Below are 22,405 nucleotides of genomic sequence, written 5' to 3'. Positions count from 1 at the left end.
TAAACGAGTTGGCTCATCTATTTTTTTATTTTTTATTTAACAAAAAAAAAATAAAATTCTGATTTTAGCCTAAAAACCTTTAACAAAAAATGGTACTTATTGCATAAAATATTAAATAAAAAAATATTTTAGTAAGATTGAATTGGGTTTTTCAATAAAAAAAAAAGGAGAATATTAAAAAATTATTAATTTTTATTTAAAAAATACAAAAAAAAAAAAAAAAAGTAAATTAGCTGACTCAATAGATTCAGAACATGAACAATGTTACATGACTAATAAAAGAAGCATTACACAATCTTTGAATGCAATACTTAACACGTGTTCTTATCTCATCAGTCATCACTGTACATGGTAATTACAATGATGCCACTGTTGTCTTTTATTGCATCGTTATGTCCTGCATGCACTGATGCACCATTGTATTATAAATATGGACCACATACATTGATTATTCAATCCTTCAATTCAACCTTGCACTTCAATTCTAAACCTAATTTCTCTCATCAGTAGCTATTTGCTTTAAGTAATTTGAACTTCCATTTTCTCTTTTCACACACAAATCCGTTCCTTATGGGTTTCTTCAACTTTTTTTGTTTCTTCATCATCATCTTTCACGTCTTTGTTGCAACACCCATATTCTCAGATTCAAATAACAATGAACATACATCATCGTCAATCTCTACAAAATTTCTAGATTTGGCAAAGAGTCCTGAAGTATTTGATTGGATGGTTGGGATCAGAAGAAAGATTCATGAGTACCCAGAATTGTCCTATGAGGAATTTAAGACGAGTGAGGTCATAAGAGCAGAGTTGGACAAATTGGGAATTTCATATAAGCATCCAGTTGCTGAAACCGGTGTTATTGGATATATTGGAACTGGAGAACCTCCTTTTGTTGCTTTAAGAGCTGATATTGATGGTCTCCCTATTCAGGTTACTTATAAAATAATTTTATTCACAAAAAAATGATTTATCATTTTATATATATTACTATTTTCGGTAGTGACGTTGGATATATAATTTTATTAAATATTTTAGATAATCTTATCAAACTAACTCAATTTTTTATGTATATCGATTTATTTTATATTTTTTATAAATATTATTAAAAAATAAATTTTTTATTTTTAAAATTTAATAATTTTATATCAAGTATTTTTTTTTAAAAAAATTATTGTGAATCACCAATTTTTTTTTTTTGAAAAATAAAAATTTAAAGATAAATTTTTGTTTTAATTTTTTGTGTGCACCTTCTAATTCAATATTACCACAAAAATTTGGATTAAATAATGAATAAATCGTTTGATAAATATAAAAATTTCTTTACCGTTTATAAAAAAATATGTTATTTATAATTTTTTTTTTAATTTTTAAATCATTCAAGAATTTATTTAATTTGTTGTTAGTATTTTTAAAGATTATTTTTGAGAACCCTATAAACTTTTGGATACTATTATTTTGGTAACTTATTACCCATTTAAGTATTTTTTTTTTGTTCAAAATTAAAATAATAATTAAAAAATATTTAATTGAATATATATATAGTATCGCTGTGATGGATGTGACATGTCACTTACTCATTGACTTGTTGACGACTGTTGTTGTATGTAACCTTAGGAAATGGTGGAGTGGGAGCACAAGAGTAAAGTGCCTGGAAAGATGCATGCTTGTGGCCATGATGCTCACACAGCTATGGTTCTTGGTGCTGCTAAGATTCTCAAACAACATGAAGATCAGATAAAAGTATGATGTTCTTTCTTAACTAATAATTAACAAGCCAAGTTAAATAAAACAAAAATGCTATTGAGAGAGAAAAAAATAAATATAATATTTATTCTATAGTAAACACTTAAAATATGTTCTTTATAAAAACTTTTTGCACATAAATAAATAAGTCCTTAATGAAAAATTCGTTAATACTTAACCTTTTTAAATATTTGATATATAAGTATTTAATAAATAGAATGACAGATTAGTTTGTAAATTTTTTTAAAAACTGACAAAATTAATGATCTTTGATTTTGTTTGGGGTATTTAGGAAAAAAGTTTGATATATAGAATGGCTAAATCATCTAAAATTTCAAACATATATAAAAACTAATATCTTTTTTATTATATTAATTATTACATACTAATATGTCTCATCTTTTAAAAAAATGTAGACTAATTTATTAGTTTTTCATTATTAAAAATTAATTTATCCAATACAAAAATTCTACAATTATAATAATACTTTGGGAGCTTATTAATTATTACTCCATATTTCAATATTATTTGTAAACAATATATTCGCATATAGTAGAAAATTATAACAGGATCAAGTTCTTATAATTATTTTCTTTTAATTTATAATGTTTTTAATTTAATTTTTTATTATAATTAACTTGTTTGTGTCTGCAAACTATTGTTTAAAAAATAAAAATAAATAAATTTTATACTAAAATTATGTTTAATAAACAAGAAAAAAAAATCTAAAAAAACAAATACCAATTATATGTGTGTTAGAGACCATGTCCCAGGTTGGCCCCATAGGTTTCTCACTATTCACACATCACATGTATAATCCGTCATGCCTATACATCAAAGATCAATATTTAAATTAATTATTCATATAAAATATATATATGAAAAATAAATTAATTACATAGTAACGGATGATTTTTATATGGATTATGTTAGGTAATTAATAATTTTTTTGAACAACATGAACACCACCAATCAAATAAAAATACACTACACTTTTAATTAAATTATTTATTTAAATTTTAATATTAGAATATTCATCTGTACACTTAGTAAAAAGAACATCCGATATATTTATTGTTCACATTGTTTAGTATTTTCATTGTAATACTTTTTCTTTTTATATAAACTAAACATTTTTGTGTGTCATCACAATCCCTAGAAATTAAACCAATTTTGTGAAACTGTATATTCTTCCAATTTTCATGGCATCATAATTCTCCACCCTCTGACAAATCCATGACTATATATATAGGGCACCGTTGTTCTTGTTTTTCAACCAGCAGAGGAAGGAGGGGCAGGGGCAAAGAGAGTCTTAGAGTCAGGAGTATTAGACAAAGTGTCAGCCATCTTTGGATTGCACGTGGCGCCGGTACGTGAATTACCCGTAGGACACGTGGCATCTAAGGCTGGTCCATTATTGGCAGGAACTGCAATGTTTGATGCAACTATACATGGAAGGGGAGGCCATGCAGCTATGCCTCATTTCGCCATTGATCCCGTTTTGGCAGCTTCTAGTGCTGTTGTCAACTTGCAACAACTTGTTTCTCGTGAAGCTGATCCTCTTGATCCCCAGGTTCTCACGGTTGCCAATTTCCATGCAGATGGTGCATACAACGTTATTCCAGATTCTGTCACTTTTGGAGGAACCATCCGAGCTTTATTACCTGAAAGCATCGCGCGTTTGAAGGAGCGCATTCACCAGGTACATAACGGTAAAAACACACGTATAATTGTCTTCGCGAAAAATTGATAGACGAGAGTCGTTAGTTAAATAACAATTTAGTTAAATATGTCAAATTATTAAGAACCGTCAGATGATTTGACATATTTGACTAAATTATTATCTAACGACTCTCGACTTTCAACTTTAAATAAAGGCAATTGCATGTCACTATCAGGGGTATGACATAAATATGTTTCAACATATTTGATTAAACTGTTTAATATCATTGCATAGGTTGTCACCGGACAGGCGGCAGTCCATAGGTGCACCGCGGAGGTCAACTTCCATGAACCGTCCTATCCGGCAACCATAAACGACGACAAGTTGCACGAGCATTTTCTTGAAGTGGCGAAGAAAGTTGTTGGAAACAATAATGTTCATGGGATGGAACCTGTAACAGTATCTGAAGACTTCTCATTCTATCAAGAGGCTTTACCTGGTTACTTCTTCATGCTTGGAATGCAGAGTCTCACTGGTGAACCACTACAATCGTTGCATTCACCACATTTCACTGTCAATGAAGATGCTTTACCCTATGGTGCTGCACTTCATGCTTCCTTAGCTACTACTTATCTTCTAAACCATGATGGAGCCAACAAGGTGGGAGGGAAATATCATGATGAATTATAAATTGTAAGAACGAAATTGTAATAAGGTGGATTACGAAAATATAAAAAAAAAGTGATTTTAATAAAGGATTGTTATGTTGTATTTTTGAAAAAAACTTGAACGGTGTCTAATTTAGATTTGCAAAAGAGATCAATCATATCGAACAACGATACCTCCACCTTAATTAAAGTTATAGAATTATTCTTTGTGAAAATGGAGGACATGAACATTGCATATTGTTCCGTAAGACTTTCATTGAAGGCCGAAACATGATCATCAAGACTCAAGAGGCAGTGGATGACCAATATCAGCGAGTGAATCCACAATAGGTGAAATTTTTTTCAAGTATTCTTGATGGAGTTCAATTGATTCTTGAGAGATTAAACTTTATTATTGGAGATCTTTGCAAAATATCCTGTGATTTTGGACCAAACTTGATATGAGCAAATTGCATTGGCAATCAGATCATGAGATAATAATCCTTTTGCTTCCATTCTTTGAAAGTTTTGGATTCTGTTCCAGATTAGTTTCATTATTAAATTGTAAAGAGATTTTGTTAGGACGAAGATGATCTATCTTGCAGTTCATGGACATTATTGATAACGTGTATACTAATTGTTGCCACATTTTGTAAGTGTACGTTTTCAATTTGATCAAGGACATGAAAGCTTTAGAAAAAGAAGGAGAAGATGGAAGTCGAATTAGGACGGCCATGGTTGACCGCAATGAGCTCTATAATAAAAGGGTTTCAGAGAGAATTGAAAACAAAGTGAAATAAAGTGCAATAGCACGAATGAGTATTGAATTGAGTTGGTTATGTGATATATATATATAAGTTTTTTGGTGATTTTAGTTTTGGTGACTAAAGGTGACATGAATTTGACTTACAAGTAAAATGTTGATACATGGCAAGAAAATTAAATCTAATACTAAAATAATTCTCTCTTTCTTTTATGATTTTTTATAATTATTTTTATTAAAATAATTTTAAAAAAATAACACCAAAATAATTTTTTAATTATATTTATAATTATTATTTTATTATTTTTATTTTTTAAAAAATTCCTATAATTATTTTTATGGTTATTTTTATTAAAATAATTTTTTATAATTATTTTTATTTTTTAATTATTTTTTATTATTATTATTCTTAATAATTTCTAAAAATAAAATCAAAATTATTTTTTAATTATTTTTATTTTTAAAAAATAATTTTTTATAATTATTTTTATTATTATTTTTACCAAAATGATTTTCTCTCTTATAATTTCTTATGATTATTTTTATCAAAATAATTTTTTATAATTATTTTTATAAAATAATTTCAAAAAACTAACACTAAAATAATTCTCTCTCTTCTAATTTTTTATAATTATTTTTATCAAAATAATTTTTTGTACTTCTCATTTGTCAAATCTTGACGAATATTGTGATTTCACAAATTTGTCTAAACATTTCTAATCTTATACTCAAAATGAGAAATTATGGAGACAAATTTGTGAAATCACAACTTTGATCAAGATTGGATAAGTGAAAAGTATAAAAAATTATTTTGATAAAAATAATTATAAAAAATTATGGAAGAGAATTATTTTGGTGTTAATTTTTGAAATTTTTTATCAAAATAATTATAAAAATTTATTTTGATAAAAATAATCATAAGAAATTATTTTGATGAAAATAATCATAAGAAATTATAAGAGAGAGAAAATATCATTTTGGTGTTAGTTTTTCGAAATTACAAAAAAAAATTATAAAAAATTTATTTTGGTAAAAATAATAATAAAAATAATTATAAGAAATTATTTTTTAAAAATAAAAATATTTAAAAAATAATTTTTATTTTATTTTTAGAAATTATTAAAAATAAAAATAATTAAAAATAAAAATAATTAAAAAAATTATTTTAATAAAAATAATCATAAAAATAATTATAAAAAATTATTTTTAAAATAAAAATAATAATAAAATAATAATTATAAAAAATTATAAAAGAAAATGATTTTCTTGTCATGTGTCAATATTTTCCTTTTAAATCAAATTCATGCCACCTTTAATCACCATATATATATATATATATATATATATTTCGAAACTCTGATCTGTAGAAGTTTAATTTTGTTATAACAGACTTATGAGAACTAACTCTAAATATCAAGACTCATTTAAGACTAACTAATTATCCTTGAAAGTTACTTCAATTCTGAGGAGTGTTAGCAGGCAATAAGTTTTGTAATTGAGGAGTGATAGGGGCCAGCAACTTTTGGTATTTGTAGTTATCAAATAGTCATAAATTATAATTTAATGGTGTGAGATTGGTGTGAGATTTCATCTAATGACTCACTTTTTCTTGCTGGTTACATGCTGGCCAGAATTTGAAAAAGTTGCTGGCCCCCTAGACTTTTTCTTTGTGATTTATAACTATCAATTAATTATCATTGGTATTTTTAATGGTGTGAGATTTTATCTAATGGTATAGAATTATTCACTTTTCTTTTACTAATTAAGTGCTGACCAAATTTTAATAAAAGTACTGATCCCTTAGACTTTTTCTTTCAACTATATCTAACTTTCTTTTACGAGTCTGAACTATATCAGTATTATATCCCTTATTAGCTAGAGAAACACGCTAGAGGAATCTTAGAAATTATTATTTTTAACAATTAATTAATCATTAATATTTAAAAGTAAAAAAATATAAAATAAAAAATATTATTAAATTACTAAATTAAAAAATTAAATTAAAAAAATTGAGTTAATAATTAAATAATAACTAAAAATAATAAATTTTGATAACTTCCTAATATTTCTCTTATAAAATATCTTCATGATTAATATCAAACAAGATTTTTATATCAATAGAATAACATAAAAGAAATAAAGTATTAAAATATCCAACATTATAAATTTATAATTCGTAATTTTTTTGGAGTTGTTTCCTCCACAATAAATTAAAATATGATAAACAAACCTTTAAATTTTTATGTATATCATAAATTCTCAATTTTTAGAGATAGCATATAAGATATAACACTAAAGAAAAAAAATCAGAAAGATAATAATCTTACTCATTTATATATAGGTCTCCCATCACTAAAAGAAAAAGTAAACAATGAACTAAAAAAAATGTTAAATTAATTTTAAATATCAAATTTTTAATTAATTAAAATAATCAGATTTTTGAATTTAAATAATTATATATAACAACCAAACTTTCTTTAAATACACTTAGGTTCCGTTCTCTCTCATCACACTGCGTCTTGTCTCCACCTTTACAGTTCGCTTTCACCGCCAAAGCGAACTCTGATACAAAGTACGCGTTAAAAAAAACAACTAGTATAGTATATAGATAAGAAAGAAACACCTAGGATATATAAAAAAACATCCAGTATCCTATATGTATAAAAAAAAATCCATGGCATATAAAAAGAAAAATACAGTTTAACAAAAAAAGAAACATCCTCCTTAACCTAAAACTCTAATTATATACTAATCTATTGTATATCAATGGAATGAACGAAGACCAGAAATGCATGGTGGAAGACAGGAAAGACTCGACGGCTTGGCGTGGTGACTTGGCCAGAGATGTGGCTTCAGAACAGTGGTAGAATGAAGATTCTGGCGCGGCGAGGTAGAGGAAGACACTATTAGAAAATTAGTTATTACAGATAGATATTTTCGACAGATTTTATCCCACGGAAATACAGACAAAATTTGCGAGAGATTTTTTGTCGAAAACAAAAAAAAATGAATTAGCATAAATTACAGACGGAAAAGAGAATACGTCGATAATTCTATCGAAAAAATTAATTTTATTAAATTATTACAGACAAAAAATCTATCTGTAATTTAAAATATTCCGTTGGAAATGTTGAGTTAAACCTAACTCTGCCCCTACCCTCTCGAGTTCCATTCACACTCCACACAAGTGAAGAGCTTCTTCCTCTCTTCGTCCACGCTCTCTCCATTGCACGAGCTTCTTTCACCGCTGCCACCGCCGCTCGCGTTGCATGATCTCATCAATGACCTCTGCAACGGCCATTCGCTGGTCATCCTTATCCACCGGTTCAGAAATCACTGCACTCATCCTAATTCAAATTGGTATATATGGTTTCGCATCGCTTTCAATTTTTGAATTCTTTTCATTTGAAATTTTTTATGTTTGTTCTTTTGTGAATTTTGAACGATGCAGCTTTTGTGGCTCCAATCTGCTATGCGAGAAGAATCTTCTCACTCTCTGCAGGGAATCACACGTACACAGAATATGTCACTTCATCTCTACTTCGGTCTCTATCTTTCAATTTTTCGCTAATTTGAATTTCCTAAACTGCTTAATACTAGTTTGGAATCATCAATCTCAGCTTTCTGCTATCAATTTAATTCAGTTAATTCTAGCTTGTCTAATGTGTCATTTGATTTGTGTAAATTTCACTAGGTTCTGAAACTTTATCGCCCTTGTTACGGAACCAGAATAGCAACTTTTAAGGTTTCATTATGAGATTTCATATTTTTTACTCTTAGCAGATTTCTTATTTGATATGATTACTAAACTCGTGTTAGGTTGTGTTGGGTCTTCCTCCTCGTAAACCAATTTTATGCATGTTTTCCTCTTCGTTAATTGAAGTTTTATGTGTTGTTCATGTTAGGTGTTTGTACTTTTCTTTTTTTTTCTTTTAGTTGAACTTAATCTGTTTTACCGTTGATTTATTTTATGCCTCAGAAGTTTGAACAAGTGTAGAAAATAAATTGAATTTTGTACTACTTTATTATTCATTTATTATTATTATTATTGTTTTTTGGATTATGTGGTGTGGTCATTCTAAAAATTTAATTACATTTCAAAGTAATATAAGCATTCCATTTGGTGTGAGCGCTGCTTAAGAATCCAATGCTTTGTTATAACTTCTAGATTAGGTGTGATGTTGATATTATGTCCTAGCTGTTATGCTTATGTTTTTGTGGTTTTTGCACACAATTTCGTAATGGTTCCACTTGGTACTAGGTATCTGGTGTTCAGTTGCTTGCCTTCTCTATAGCCACTTCTGCTATTTTTGTTTGGAGTAACCAACGAGATTTACTCAACTTCGCCTTCTCTTATTCTCATAAATTATCAGAAATTTTTTCCCCCTCTTCTGAGCAAGATGATGAAGTGGATAGAAAACGAAAAGCTTTTATTTTGTGTATGCTTATTATCTCAAGTTTTCAACAATGTTTGAGAGATATATCCGTAAAGCTGTTTTCTCCTCCAAGCAGAGTCCATTTTGCTCTATTATAGACCTTTTTTTTTTCTATCACTAGATGTAATCGCCTAGCAATAGAAAATAATATTCCCATAGAAGTAGCTTTATTGAATAAATTGCATAGTGTGCTAATAAGCAGTAACTTTCCTTAAAACTACTACCATATATGTTAATGCTACATCTCAGATTGTAAATGCTTCAATCTTGTTAAACCTTGTGACAATGTGTCCCAGATTCAGTCTCACGGTGCAGCTGGTTATGCCACGGCCACTACTACTGGCGATAGCATCCAGAGGTTAGTTGGTGTAAATTCAAAGCATTCAATGCTAAAATTGATTTTAGCTGGTTATGCCACTTTCACTCTAACTTCAAATGTGACTCAATCTGCCATTTCTAATAAGTTCTTGTATATACAAACAGTACATTGTGAAATAATTGGTTTTCTTTGGATTATGAAGTTGGCAAATTGTGTTGAAATTGGGCTCCCTGCATTGGTTATTCTGGTGATATTGTCCCAGGTATGTTACTTTCTTAAAAGATGTCATATTCTATTATTTTAATTGTATCAACATGTCCTATTTTAATACTGCAACTTTCCTGCACCTATAATATATGACTTGAGTTTCTAATATATGACTAAGTTTAAATACCATAGTTTGAGGCAAATAAAGCTTGTTTAAACCCTTTCTGTCGTTCACTATTTTACTTCAATCTTGTTTTTCTAGTTTTTGTTTTATTTGATTTGGTGAGTTTTTTTTTTTTTTATTTCTTAGCTTATTTTAGTGTTGCTTTTAAGGAAGATAAAAGTGTGAAGTTGACCCTTGGTTGGTGCTGTTTAGAATTAATTAAAATTCTACTATCCCATTCATTTTTCTTTTATTTCGTTTTTGTTTGCATTTGAATATTGGTTTGTAGTTTTAGCTCTTGTCTTTATTGAACAATAAATTGGCAGTAGGTGAAAAGATTGACCTTTGATTGATTTCATTTATATTTTCACTTCTTTTATTCATGCCACCATTATTCTTGAGTAAATTCTAATTTATAAATTTCCAAACAAGCTCTAATAATATTTTTTTTAAAATGTTTATTTAATTTTTTAATTTCTAAATTTATCTCGAAAAATCTTTGCATTTTTCTTAAATTAGTTACAGTTTTTACCGTGCAGATAAAGTCACTGCCTCTTTGTAAAGCTCCAAGGCAATACAAGTATGACTCACAAGGCTAAGCTTATAGGAGGATATTCTATTCAATAGAAAGGTGAATAATTTCTCTTCTCTGTAGGAATTGTTAGTTTTGTATTGTTGCTTTGCTTCGTTTGAGTATTGGTGTTGCCCTTTTCATAAATTACAATTTTTGTTTTACCTTTTATACTTGCTTTCTACTGCAAAATTCAAAAGAGAATGAAAATTTAATGCAGTTTAATTGACAAGGATCAGAATTGCTATGTTATTTACTTACTTACATCTTGATTATTATCTCATGACATGTCATGAATGATGTCATGGTTTTTCTCTTTTCTATCTCAATAATAGTTGAATGTTTAGGGTTCAAATTTTAATTATAGGTTTTAGCATACTTTTCTGGCGTAAGAGTAATCATCATCATTCTTCATTTTGGATTGATCTGTGTCTGAGATAATAAACTAGTAATGTTTGTCTGTTAATTCTTTTCTTTTTCTTGTCATACTCCCATACTCATAGTCATAAATAGCTAAAAACAAAAACTTGGTATTACCTTTGTTTTTCTTAATTGTTTAAAATTTTTTCTTGGGTATATTGTTCTGTGTTGAAATTTTTGCTAGATTCTTGTGTTCTTGATAAAAGAATATTTCATTAATTGTTTTTGTGTTTTGACAAAGTTGGAACGGACAATTGAAAAAGTCAAGAAGGAAAAACTGAAACAGAAGAGATAGAATGAGGCTTATGTTAGCTATTATGAGAAGGTTAGAGCGTCAAGTAGTTTTAGTGTTGTTCCTCTACCACCACCACCACCGCCACCCTCAATCTCTTTGGATGGGGACTATGATGATGATGAGGATGAAGATGACACTAAAGACTATAGCTGATAGTTTTAGTATGGTTGAACAATATATTCTGAAAATTATAGTTGATGATCAATACACTTTGTTTATGTTTTGAATTATATTGACTTGCTTGTTTATAATACTTTTCTTTTAGTTTGATAATACGATGAATTTGTTTATTTTTTGAAATATTATAAATATTTGAATACAAATTAGATAAAAATTTGTATTAAATTATATTTGTTTTGTATGAAAACAAATTTATTTTGCAATGAAAAAATCCAAAAAAAATCTATTTTACCTTACTGATGGATTTACAGACGGATTTTCTGTCTGTATTCAGAGTTTGGGATGGTTTTCCAAGGTTCTAATTACAGACGGAAAATCTGTCAGAAAATATGTTGCCAATTACCGACGAAAAATCCGTCGAAAAATCTGTTGCCAATTACCGACAGAAAATCCGTCAGAAAATCTGTCTCTAATTACCAACAGAAAATTCGTTGGAAAATATGTCTCTAATTACCGACGAAAAATCTATCGAAAAATCTTTCTCTAATTACCGACGAAAAATCCATCGAAAAGTTCGACGTTTTAGAAAAATGGTGGGGAGAATTTACCGAAGGAAAATCTATCGGTAACTGGTAAAAATCCGTCGGTAAATAATTTTCGACGAGACTTTTACAGAAGGACAAAATCCATCGGTAACCAAAAATCCATTTGTAATAAAAACCAAATCTATCTGTAAATCTGTCTGTATTAAGCAATTTTCTAGTTGTGAGAGAGGCGCACTTCGTGGATTTCAAAAGCGAATGAACAACAGTGCGCGAGGGAAGAGGAAGAAACACAGCGGCGTGGCGTGGAGGGGGAGGCAGCAATAATGTGATGTCATGCAGCAACAATAAACCATGTAAGTGGAGCAGTGGCGCAAAGAAGCTTTGTGACCGGCGACGGTGGACAATAATATAGGAAGAGACAGGGTTGAGAAGGATGAAATTAGGATTTAATAGAGATAAAAAAATAAAAGTGAAAATAGGGATAGATAATTAAGTTAGATTTCATAATTATTAGACTTAAAAGTGTACCTCATTGTTCATAAACCTCTTTCTCTATCTAGCTAGCATATCATTTTGAAAAAGTATAGGTAGACAATGAAAATACTAAACAATGTGAATAATGAATATATCAGATGTTCAATTCACTAGGTGTACAGATGATTATCCTAGTATTAAGATTTATGTGGGTAATTTAGGAGTGTAGTATGTTTTTACTTTATTGAGCCAATTTTAAAGTTTATTGTTCATATTATTTACAAAAGTCATTGTCTAGTTAGCAAATCCTATCATTTTTGGCCTATTATTGTTGTTGTCGTTGATGTTAAAACGCATGTTAAACTCATTGTAAATAAAAGACATAAAAGAAGCATTACACAATCTTGAATGCAATACTTAACACGTGATCTTATCTCATCAATCATCACTGTACATGATAATTACAATGATGCCACTTTTGTCTTTTATTTCATTTATGTCCTGCATGGACTGGTGCACCATTGTATTATAAATATGGACCACATACATTGATTATTCAATCCTTCAATTCAACCTTGCACTCTAATTCTAAACCTAATTTCTCTCATCAGTAGCTATTTGCTTTAAGTAATTTGAACTTGCATTTTCTCTTTTCACACACAAATCCGTTCCTTATGGGTTCCTTCAACTTGTTTTGTTTCTTCAACATCATCTTTCACGTCTTTGTTGCAACACCCATATTCTCAGATTCAAATAATAATGAACACTTATCATCGTCAATCTCCACAAAATTTCTAGATTTGGCAAAGAGTCCTGAAGTATTTGATTGGATGGTTGGGATCAGAAGGAAGATTCATGAGTACCCAGAATTGCAATATGAGGAATATAAGACGAGTGAGGTCATAAGAGAAGAGTTGGACAAATTGGGAATTCCATATAAGCATCCAGTTGCTGAAACGGGTGTTATTGGATACATTGGAACTGGAAACGCTCCTTTTGTTGCGTTAAGAGCTGATATTGATGGTCTCCCTATTCAGGTTACTTATAAAATAATTTTATTCACAAATAATAATTTACCATCATATATTATTATTTTGAGAAAAACTCAAATTTACCTCAAAAGACAATGGATCCTTGACAAAAAAAAAAAAAAATATTCAATCCAATCTCCAAGCTTTATTTTTATAGGACTGATTAGTCCTATGCTAAAAAAAGTTAATATTATTTTTTTGCATAGGGACTAATTAATAAGAAAAAAGATTAGGGGTTGGGTTGGATGTTTTTTTTAGGAACCTTACTGTCCTTTTGAGATAATTGTCAGAAGTCAATAGGATATTCACTTTATTATTTTCGATAGTTATATTGGGTAATTTTGTTGAATGTTTAGATAGTTTTGCCAAACTAATTAACCTAATCTTTAATTATATATCGAGTTAGTTTATAGTGTTTCATACATAAAATTGTCAACACTCAAGTTTTTCAATTATATTAAAGGTACAAGTATATATTAAAATCGGTCATTAAAATTAATTATTAATATAAAATATATATTAAAATATACAATATATATAAATGATTTAAATTGTATATATATTTACGAATATGAAATTATTAATTTAATGACTAATTTTTAGCGTAAAGGAGATGTCTTTTCTTCTCTGAGTATTTTTCAAGTGGTTGGATTTAAGCTAAGATAAAAATCTGGACTATCCAATCATTATGTATATATTTAAGTATTTTTCTTGTTCAGAAATTAAAATAATAATTAAAAAACATTTAATTGAATATATTAGTGTTGATCTAATGAAAGTTAAGTGTCACTGACTTGTTGCTATATATCCAAAATTAGGAAATGGTGGAGTGGGAGCACAAGAGTAAAGTAGATGGAAAGATGCATGCTTGTGGCCATGATGCTCATACTGCTATGGTTCTTGGTGCTGCTAAGATTCTCAAACAACATGAAGATCAGATAAAAGTATCATTTTCTTTCTTAATTGCCACTTTTTAATTAGATGATTTATGTAATTAATCATTAACAAGTTATTATTAGACTGGTGACAAGCAACATATATAGTTTTTCATAAAGACATTGACATCAGATTAGACAAAAAAATATTATTAAGAGAAAAAATAAATATAATATTTATTATATAGTAAACACTTAAAATATGTTCTTTATAAATTTTTGCATATAAATAAATAGTATAAGTTCCTAATGAAAAATTCATTAATATTTAACTTTTTAAATATTTGAAATATAAGTATTTAATAAAATAAAATGAAAGATTATTAGTTTGTAATATTTTTTAAAAATGAAAAAATTGATGGTCTTTTATTTTGTTTGGGGGTTTAAGAAAATTTTTTGATAGAATGGCTAAATTATTTAAAATTTCAAAGATATAAAAACTAATATCTTTTTTATTATATAACTTATTACACGTTAATATCTCTAATCTTTAAAACAAAATTATAGAGAAATCTATTAGTTTTTCATTATTAATAATTAATTTATCCAATGCAAAAATTTTATAAATATAATATTATTTTGGGAGCTTATTAGTTATTATTCCATATTTCAGTATTATTTGTGAACCGTATTCACATGTAGAGAATTAAAATTCTAACTCTAAGAGGTCAAGTTCTTATATTTAACTTTTTTAAGAAAAAAATTTGTAATATTTTTAGGTTCAAATTTTTATTATAATTAATTTATTAATATTTATAAAATTAAAAATAAATAAATTTATACTAAAATGATGTTCAATAAATAAGGAAAAAATCTAAAAGCAAATACCAATTACATGCGTGTGTTAAGTGTGAGAAATACCAGGTCCCACGTTGGCTGCATAGTTTTGTCACTGTTCACCCATGCCAAGAGACATGTATGATTTAGTTACATTAAGTGTAAATATAAAATAGTTATTTGTATAAATATATGTTAAAAATATAAAATATATTTAAAAAATAAAATAAATATCATATATATTTATATATAAATTAACTGATTTAGTAATTGATAGTTTTTGTGCACAAAATATTTTTATTGTATTATTACATTAGCTAAAAATTAAACCAATTTCATAAATTAAAGAGTGATGGTTAAAAATTTTAATTATTCTGTTAATATTTAAATTAGTAAAAATTTAAATATATATTATTTTTTAAAAATTAAAGAAAAAAATTTTAAAAATTAAAATTTTATTTAGAAATTAGGAGGATGGCTAAGGTTCCTAATATTTTTTTCTTTTGTAGAAACTGTACTGTAAAAAAGATTTGTGTATTATTGAGTATATTTAAATTGTCTATTTAAATTATTTGAAATAATACAATATAAAAAAGTATTTATAAGTACTAAGAGAATCATAATAATAAAGACATAATAAATATTCAGATATACTAAATAATACTAATCGATCCTAATTATATTCTAACAATATATACAGGGCACTGTTGTTCTTGTTTTTCAACCAGCGGAGGAAGGAGGGGCAGGGGCAAAGAGAGTCTTAGAGTCAGGAGTATTAGACAAAGTCTCAGCCATCTTTGGATTGCACGTGGCGCCGGTACATGAATTACCAGTAGGACACGTGGCATCTAAGGCTGGTCCATTAATGGCAGGAAGTGGAATGTTTGATGCAACTATACATGGAAAGGGAGGCCATGCAGCTATGCCTCAATTCGCCATTGATCCCGTTCTGGCAGCTTCTAGTATCGTTGTCAACTTGCAACAACTTGTTTCTCGTGAAGCCGATCCTCTTGATCCCCAGGTACTCACGGTTGCTAATTTCCATGGAGATGGTGCATTCAACGTTATTCCAGATTCTGTCACTATTGGAGGAACCTTCCGAGCTTTTTCAACCAAAAGCATCACGTGTTTGAAGAAGCGCATACACCAGGTACATAAGGATGAAAGTTTAGATACAGTTAATTTGATGCGATATTAATAGTTAAGAATCGAATTTAAATATCTAAAATATTTTTTATTTTTTAAAAATAAAATATTATTAACTTTTAAAAGAAATAAATAATTAATATTTTAATAAAAAATTTTTTAGATGTGTTTATATTCACATAAAGACAATGTTTTTTTTAACCAAAAATAAAGAAATTTGAACTTTGAATCTCTTAAGTGAGTATGGAGAAACTGTACCATTTGATGTAGAAGACAATGTTTTAATATTTGATTAAACGGTTTAATATCGTTGGATAGGTTATCACCGGACAAGCGGCAGTTCATAGGTGCACCGCGGAGGTGGACTTCCATGAAGATAAGAAACCGTTGTATCCGGCAACCATAAACGACGACAAGTTGCACGAGCATTTTCTTGAAGTGGCCAAGAAAGTTGTTGGAAACAATAATGTTCATGGGATGGAACCTGTAACAGTATCTGAAGACTTCTCATTCTATCAAGAGGCTTTACCTGGTTACTTCTTCATGCTTGGAATGCAGAGTCTCACTGGTGAACCACTACAATCGTTGCATTCACCACATTTCACAGTCAACGAAGATGCTTTACCCTATGGTGCTGCACTTCATGCTTCCTTAGCTACTACTTATCTTTTAAACCATGATGGAGCCAACAAAGTGGGAGGGAAATATCATGATGAGTTATAGATTGTTAGCAATTTTAATAAAGCCAATTAATATGTTATTTATTGGCTTATTATTAGTTCTATATTTAATAAAGAATTTAGGTGTTTGCATGATAAATTCATATGTATCGATACGTTTAAAATATGGACAAATAATAACAATTCATGTGGAATTTATTTTCCACATCAACATTTAATTTTTATTTTTTAAATATATATTATATCACCATTTTTATTAATACACCTTTTTAATTAAATAAAAATAAAAAATATTTTTTATTTAATTTTATAAAAAGTCTTAAACATCCTTCTTATTTGATTAGACAAAAATATCTTTTTAAATTAATGAAATTTTAAAATTCAATTAATCCTAATTTTATAGTTTCAAATAATTTAAACAACAAAACAAAAACATATTAAAAAAATAAAAAATCAAAATTTCTTCATCTTCTCTAATTTCCCTAATCATTCGTGCCCCCTCTAAGCAAAACATATTAAAGAAACAAAAAATCAACCGTTTTTCATCTTCTCCAATTATCCCTCTGAAGCAAAGCAATGAAAATCCTAAACCAAAACCCTAGGTTCTTCGTCGCTGCCGTCCCAATGGCTTCATCCGCGTCGTCCAACCATTTCAGCACACGACCTTCAATTTTTTTCAAATCCCTTCTTTCGTTCTGAACACGATGCTTGGTTTCATCTCTTTTACCTTTAAGACCAGTAACACAGTCACTCAACTCTTTAAAATTGGCTTTGTAGAATATTACATAACTGAATTACCTTCCAATGGCACCCACAGTATAGTCTGCCACTTTTCCGGCAAGAGAAATTAGAATTTTCATTGACTGTTTTGATTCAAGAGCTGAGACTACAAACAAAAGTCGAAAAATTTTGAATGAGAAAAAGAGTTCAAAACATATTTGGTTTGGGACTTTTACTGCTTTGTTTCATAGGGGTAATTGGAGAAGATGAAGAACGATCGAATTTTTTGTTTCTTTGATATGTTTTGCTTAGAGGGGCACCAATAATTAGAGAAATTGGAGAAGATGAAGAAATTTTGATTTTTGTTTTTTTAATATGTTTTTGTTTTGTTGTTTAAATTATTTGAAGCTATAAATTTAGGATTAATTGAATTCTAAAATTTCATTAATTTAAAAGGATATTTTTGTCTGATCAAATAAAAGAAGGATGTTTAAAATTTTTTATAAAATTAAATAAAAATTTTTTTATTTTTATTTAATTAAAGGAATTTATTAGTAAAATTGGTGATATAATATATATTTAAAAAAACAAAAATTAAATGTTGATGTGGAAAATAAATTCCACGTAGCTTGTTATTATTTGTCTATATTTTAAACGTATCGGTACGTATGAATTTATCATCGTACCATAATAAACACCAAAAATTTATATCTCCTACTATTTTATTGCCTTAATTACTTAAAAAATAATTGTGAGATAACTTTTATGTGAAGTGGATAATTAAAAATTATTAAATAATTTGACAAATTTGACTAAATTATCATATATATATATATATAAAATAATTTTTAACTATCAACTTTATATAAATATCACTGCACATAAATTTCTATTAAAAATCAATTAGAATGTTACGGTTATTTATTGGCTTATTATTAGCTTTATGTTTAATAAAGAATCTATATGTTCAACTATTTTATTTCCTTAATTACTTAGAAAATGATTATGAGATATTTTATAAAAGTTAATTAGAATGTTACGATTATTAAGTGTAACCGTTTGTGACTAATCGTTTTTTTGGTTGCCGTTTGTGACTAATCGTTTGAAACTTGAAATTGTATTTTAAGAGGATGTGTTATTTCATTAATTCGAATATTATACGACACAATTATTTAAAGTAAGGTTCTGAAAACCGAATCGGTCATTGAACCGCTTTAATTATTAGTTCACTGATTTATAGGTTCAACCGATTCAACTGTGGTTGAACCGAAAAAACCGTTTTATAATAAAATAATAAATAAAATATAAATAAACACATTAAAACATAATTATAGTCTAATATAAACCTTAAAATATTATCCAAATTAAAGTACTACATAAACGAGAATGTTATGATCTTATTCAAGTACAAACTCAAAAGTCAAATAACAAAATAAGACAACCAAACATAAAATTCCAACATCCAAACTTATCATCAATCATGAAAATCCACTATAAATCACAATGTTATTGATACTAATGCTGCATGCCATTAATTCTGGATAGAGTCATAAATTAAGGAATGGAATAATATATATCATCCGGCTTTCAGTTTGCTTATTGATTCCATAATATATATCTGTTCACCAGTTTTGTAATTTATCATCCACAAAAGGGAAATTACAATCCAGTGAATCCACAAAGACCTCAAACTTGTCAAGTTTCAAAAATTTAACAGCAGCAATTCAATCTCCAGCAGCACATCACTAGGCAAAGAAATCACAAAATCCTACATAACTAAAATAAAAAATCATGAAGACAGTCACCATTTAAGCATAATTAAATCGTAAAACAGTAAAACAAACACAAACACACACAAAATAGCAGCAACTTCAGTTTCCAGCAGCACATCACTATGCAAAGAAATCACAAAACACAACATCACCAGAGCAGAACATATGCTGAATTAACTAACTTAACAATCTAAGCACAATAAAGCCCAAAGCATAGTTTTAATTGACTTAATTAAATACAAAAATGCTCAGCAGTCAGCAATGAACAACAGAGAGCCAAAAAAGCATAGCACAGCAGCAGCGAAGAAGACACAAACCAGGGTACAACATAGCATAGCAGTAGTGAGCAAAGCCATTCAATAATCAATATAATTTGATAATTTATGAACTAAAAAATAAACACGAACAGCAGGCACTAGTAGTGAGCTATGTGATACAAGTATTCCTTTAGGCAATGAGTACAATCAAGAAACTTTAACAAAATTTAACAGCAGAAAAAAATAAAAGCATGTACAAACCAGTATCAATTTATCATTAATCAGTAGGAGGATTGGCGTTGGGGGAATGGAAGGGCCTTTGAACACCACGAAATAGGAGGATTGAAGAACGATCACGACGAACCAGGCGGCGACAATGCGACCAACGGGGGAGCGATGGAGGCTAGGGTTGTGTTTTGGGGAGAAATAATGAGAGTATGTATGAGACTGAGGAATCAGGAATGGGGCTCGAGACAAGGGCAAGGGCTTCAGGTCACTCAGGACGACACTGCGCGACGGCAAGGAGTGGTGGCGGTGGCTGCGATTTCCACGGCTGACTTCGACGGAAAGGGCTGCGCGAATCTCCAAGCTGGCTCCACGAACTTGCGACGTTGAGTGACTTCGATGGAGGTGTTGCGACGGCGGCGGTGGCTCGAGGTAGAGACTGCATACGTGGCCACTGAGTGCGAGAGGCGAGAGTGGAGGGCTGCAGGGTGGAGGCTCGAGAGTGGAGGGCTGCAGGGGAGTGAACTGAAGAGTGAGGAGACCGAAAACTGAAGGCTAGGGTTGGTTTCTGGATCAAAACGCATCGTTTTTGACAAAATTTAAAAAACCGGCTGGATCACGGTTCGGTTCGACCGACCGATTCCCGGCCGGTTCGACGGTTCAATTTCGGTTCTTAAATTTAGCGGTTTTGCCTTCTGTCCGAACCGTATTTGTTAACGGTTTCCGGTTCGACCGATTCGACCGGCCGGTTCGAACCGGTTTTCAGAACATATTTTAAACAAATACAATGGTTCAAACATAGTATTTTGGGACATGATGCTTTATGTTCATTAATCATATACGTGCATTGGTTGGTTCTATAAACAGTAGCAGATCTTGAAAAAAAAATTTAGGAGAGCCAAAAATATATATATTCAAGTATATAAATTATGTAAAACTATTTATATTCAAATTAAATATGTCAATTTTTTTTTATTTTTCAATTGTCATAAATTCTAACTATAGGATTGTAATAAATTCTTAAAAAATTAAAAAATTATAATTACCATAATAGCTTTTAGAATTATATTTTTGTTTGTCCAAATTATTTTTTTAAATATTTAAGATCAATAAGAAAAATATAAAATGATAAACTTAAAATCGAACAAGATTTTTTTTCATTTGATTTTATAATATCACTTATTCTATTGTGCAATATATTTTGACAATAACATAGATAATTAAAAAATTGGACTTATTTAAATAATATATGTATTTTATCTGATAAATCATATGAAATTAAATTATCTATTTTATAGTTTATTTATTATTTTATAGTTGCATTTTATTTAGTAAAATCATTATAATTTAAAATAATTAGCTTATCCTTCTAATTATAAACTTAAAAAATATTACTTATAATTATAATATGAAATCAAGTATAAATAAATAAAAATAAAAAAATAAAGATTTGATTTCATTCGAAGAAAGAGAAAAGAAAATATATCTCCAATGGACAATAAAAGAAGAAAATGTGGTTGAAGTAAGAATTGAACCAATGGTGACAATAGCATTGTGAAGGACTTATGAGAATAATGAACATTAATCCAACAACTTTATATATTTAAAACAAGTAAAAATTATTTTTTGAGTTAATACTCAAATTCGTCCCGGAAAGATACATTGATCTTTATTTTAGTCTCCGAAAGATAAAGTTAATCAAAAGAGTTCTTGAAAAATACCCAAGTTAATCACGTTTGTCCTTCCGTCAACTCCGTTGATGAGCTGGCTAACGTCTGATGACGTGTGACGTTAGCTGCCTACGTGGAAGAGTCCAACGTGTCATTAGCAGTTGCTGACAAGGTAAGTTTGGGAAAACAGTTCAAATCAATCCCTCAGTGTTTGAAACTTAATCATAATTTCGACGATAAATACTTCGCGTTCAACAATCAGAGGGCCATATGCCTGGGTAAGTGTTGAAATTGGCTGGTTTGGGGTGACAATGGAGGCAGCAAATGGAGGCCGTGGCGGTGGTGTGTCGTTTTCGTCGAATAGCAGTAATGGTTCCAGCGCTTCAATGTGAACCAGGAGGAAAACCCATGAGAAATCATGTTACTGTGGATTGAAGGCTACGATAAGAAAATCTGGGACAACAGAGAACCCAGATAGACTATTCCGTGCATGTCCAAGGTACCGGGTGAGTGTTGTGTAAGAAGTTAAAGGTTTTCCATGTTGTTTTATGTTTTGGGGTTTTATTCAATTTTTTGTTTTCTGATTTTTGAATTTGCAGAAGGCAGTCACTGCAATTACTTTAAGTGGGTTGACGATGATGACTATGAAGGGGTGGGCGAACGTGGAACAAAGAAAGATTATTGGGCTGAGTTGCACGTTGAAAGTGACTATGATAAATGGAGGTTGAAGGTGGCATGGAGACTGGGCAGCTTGGAAGCTGAAGTAAAAGCGTTGAAAATGTTAATAGTTTTCCTGTTTGTGGTAGTTGTCGTTAATGTGATC

The 22,405-nt window shown here is 29.1% G+C and overlaps 2 protein-coding genes across 4 annotated transcripts; both read left to right on the top strand.

Moving 5' to 3' along the window:
- The first annotated feature begins 448 nt into the window (after nucleotides 1-448).
- LOC112779881 (IAA-amino acid hydrolase ILR1-like 4) lies at nucleotides 449-17,156 on the top strand. 3 transcript variants are annotated; one of them, XM_072227892.1, is made up of 4 exons: nucleotides 449-933; nucleotides 1,618-1,743; nucleotides 2,999-3,448; nucleotides 16,577-17,156. In XM_072227892.1, the coding sequence occupies exons 1-4, from the start codon at nucleotides 571-573 to the stop codon at nucleotides 16,979-16,981; spliced, it is 1,344 nt and encodes a 447-aa protein (XP_072083993.1). In that variant the 5' UTR covers nucleotides 449-570; the 3' UTR covers nucleotides 16,982-17,156. The 3 variants fall into 3 exon arrangements, with proteins under 3 accessions (XP_072083993.1, XP_025680025.1, XP_025680024.1); XM_025824240.3 differs by lacking the exon at nucleotides 16,577-17,156 and adding an exon at nucleotides 3,704-4,193 and having other exon boundaries at nucleotides 450-933; XM_025824239.2 differs by lacking the exons at nucleotides 449-933; nucleotides 1,618-1,743; nucleotides 2,999-3,448 and adding exons at nucleotides 12,934-13,406; nucleotides 14,219-14,344; nucleotides 15,813-16,262.
- Nucleotides 4,292-11,601, top strand: LOC112779885 (uncharacterized). The gene is made up of 7 exons (XM_072227384.1): nucleotides 4,292-4,321; nucleotides 7,986-8,179; nucleotides 8,271-8,364; nucleotides 9,552-9,613; nucleotides 9,777-9,836; nucleotides 10,470-10,575; nucleotides 11,177-11,601. Exons 1-5 carry the CDS (start codon nucleotides 4,292-4,294, stop codon nucleotides 9,823-9,825), a joined length of 429 nt encoding a protein of 142 aa, XP_072083485.1. The 3' UTR covers nucleotides 9,826-9,836; nucleotides 10,470-10,575; nucleotides 11,177-11,601.
- Nucleotides 17,157-22,405: the final 5,249 nt, after the last annotated feature.

Source organism: Arachis hypogaea, chromosome 19 (assembly GCF_003086295.3).
Source record: "Arachis hypogaea cultivar Tifrunner chromosome 19, arahy.Tifrunner.gnm2.J5K5, whole genome shotgun sequence".
NCBI lineage: Eukaryota > Viridiplantae > Streptophyta > Magnoliopsida > Fabales > Fabaceae > Arachis > Arachis hypogaea.
The sequence above is the reverse complement of the archived record's forward strand: the minus strand, read 5'-3'. Positions and strand labels throughout refer to the sequence as shown.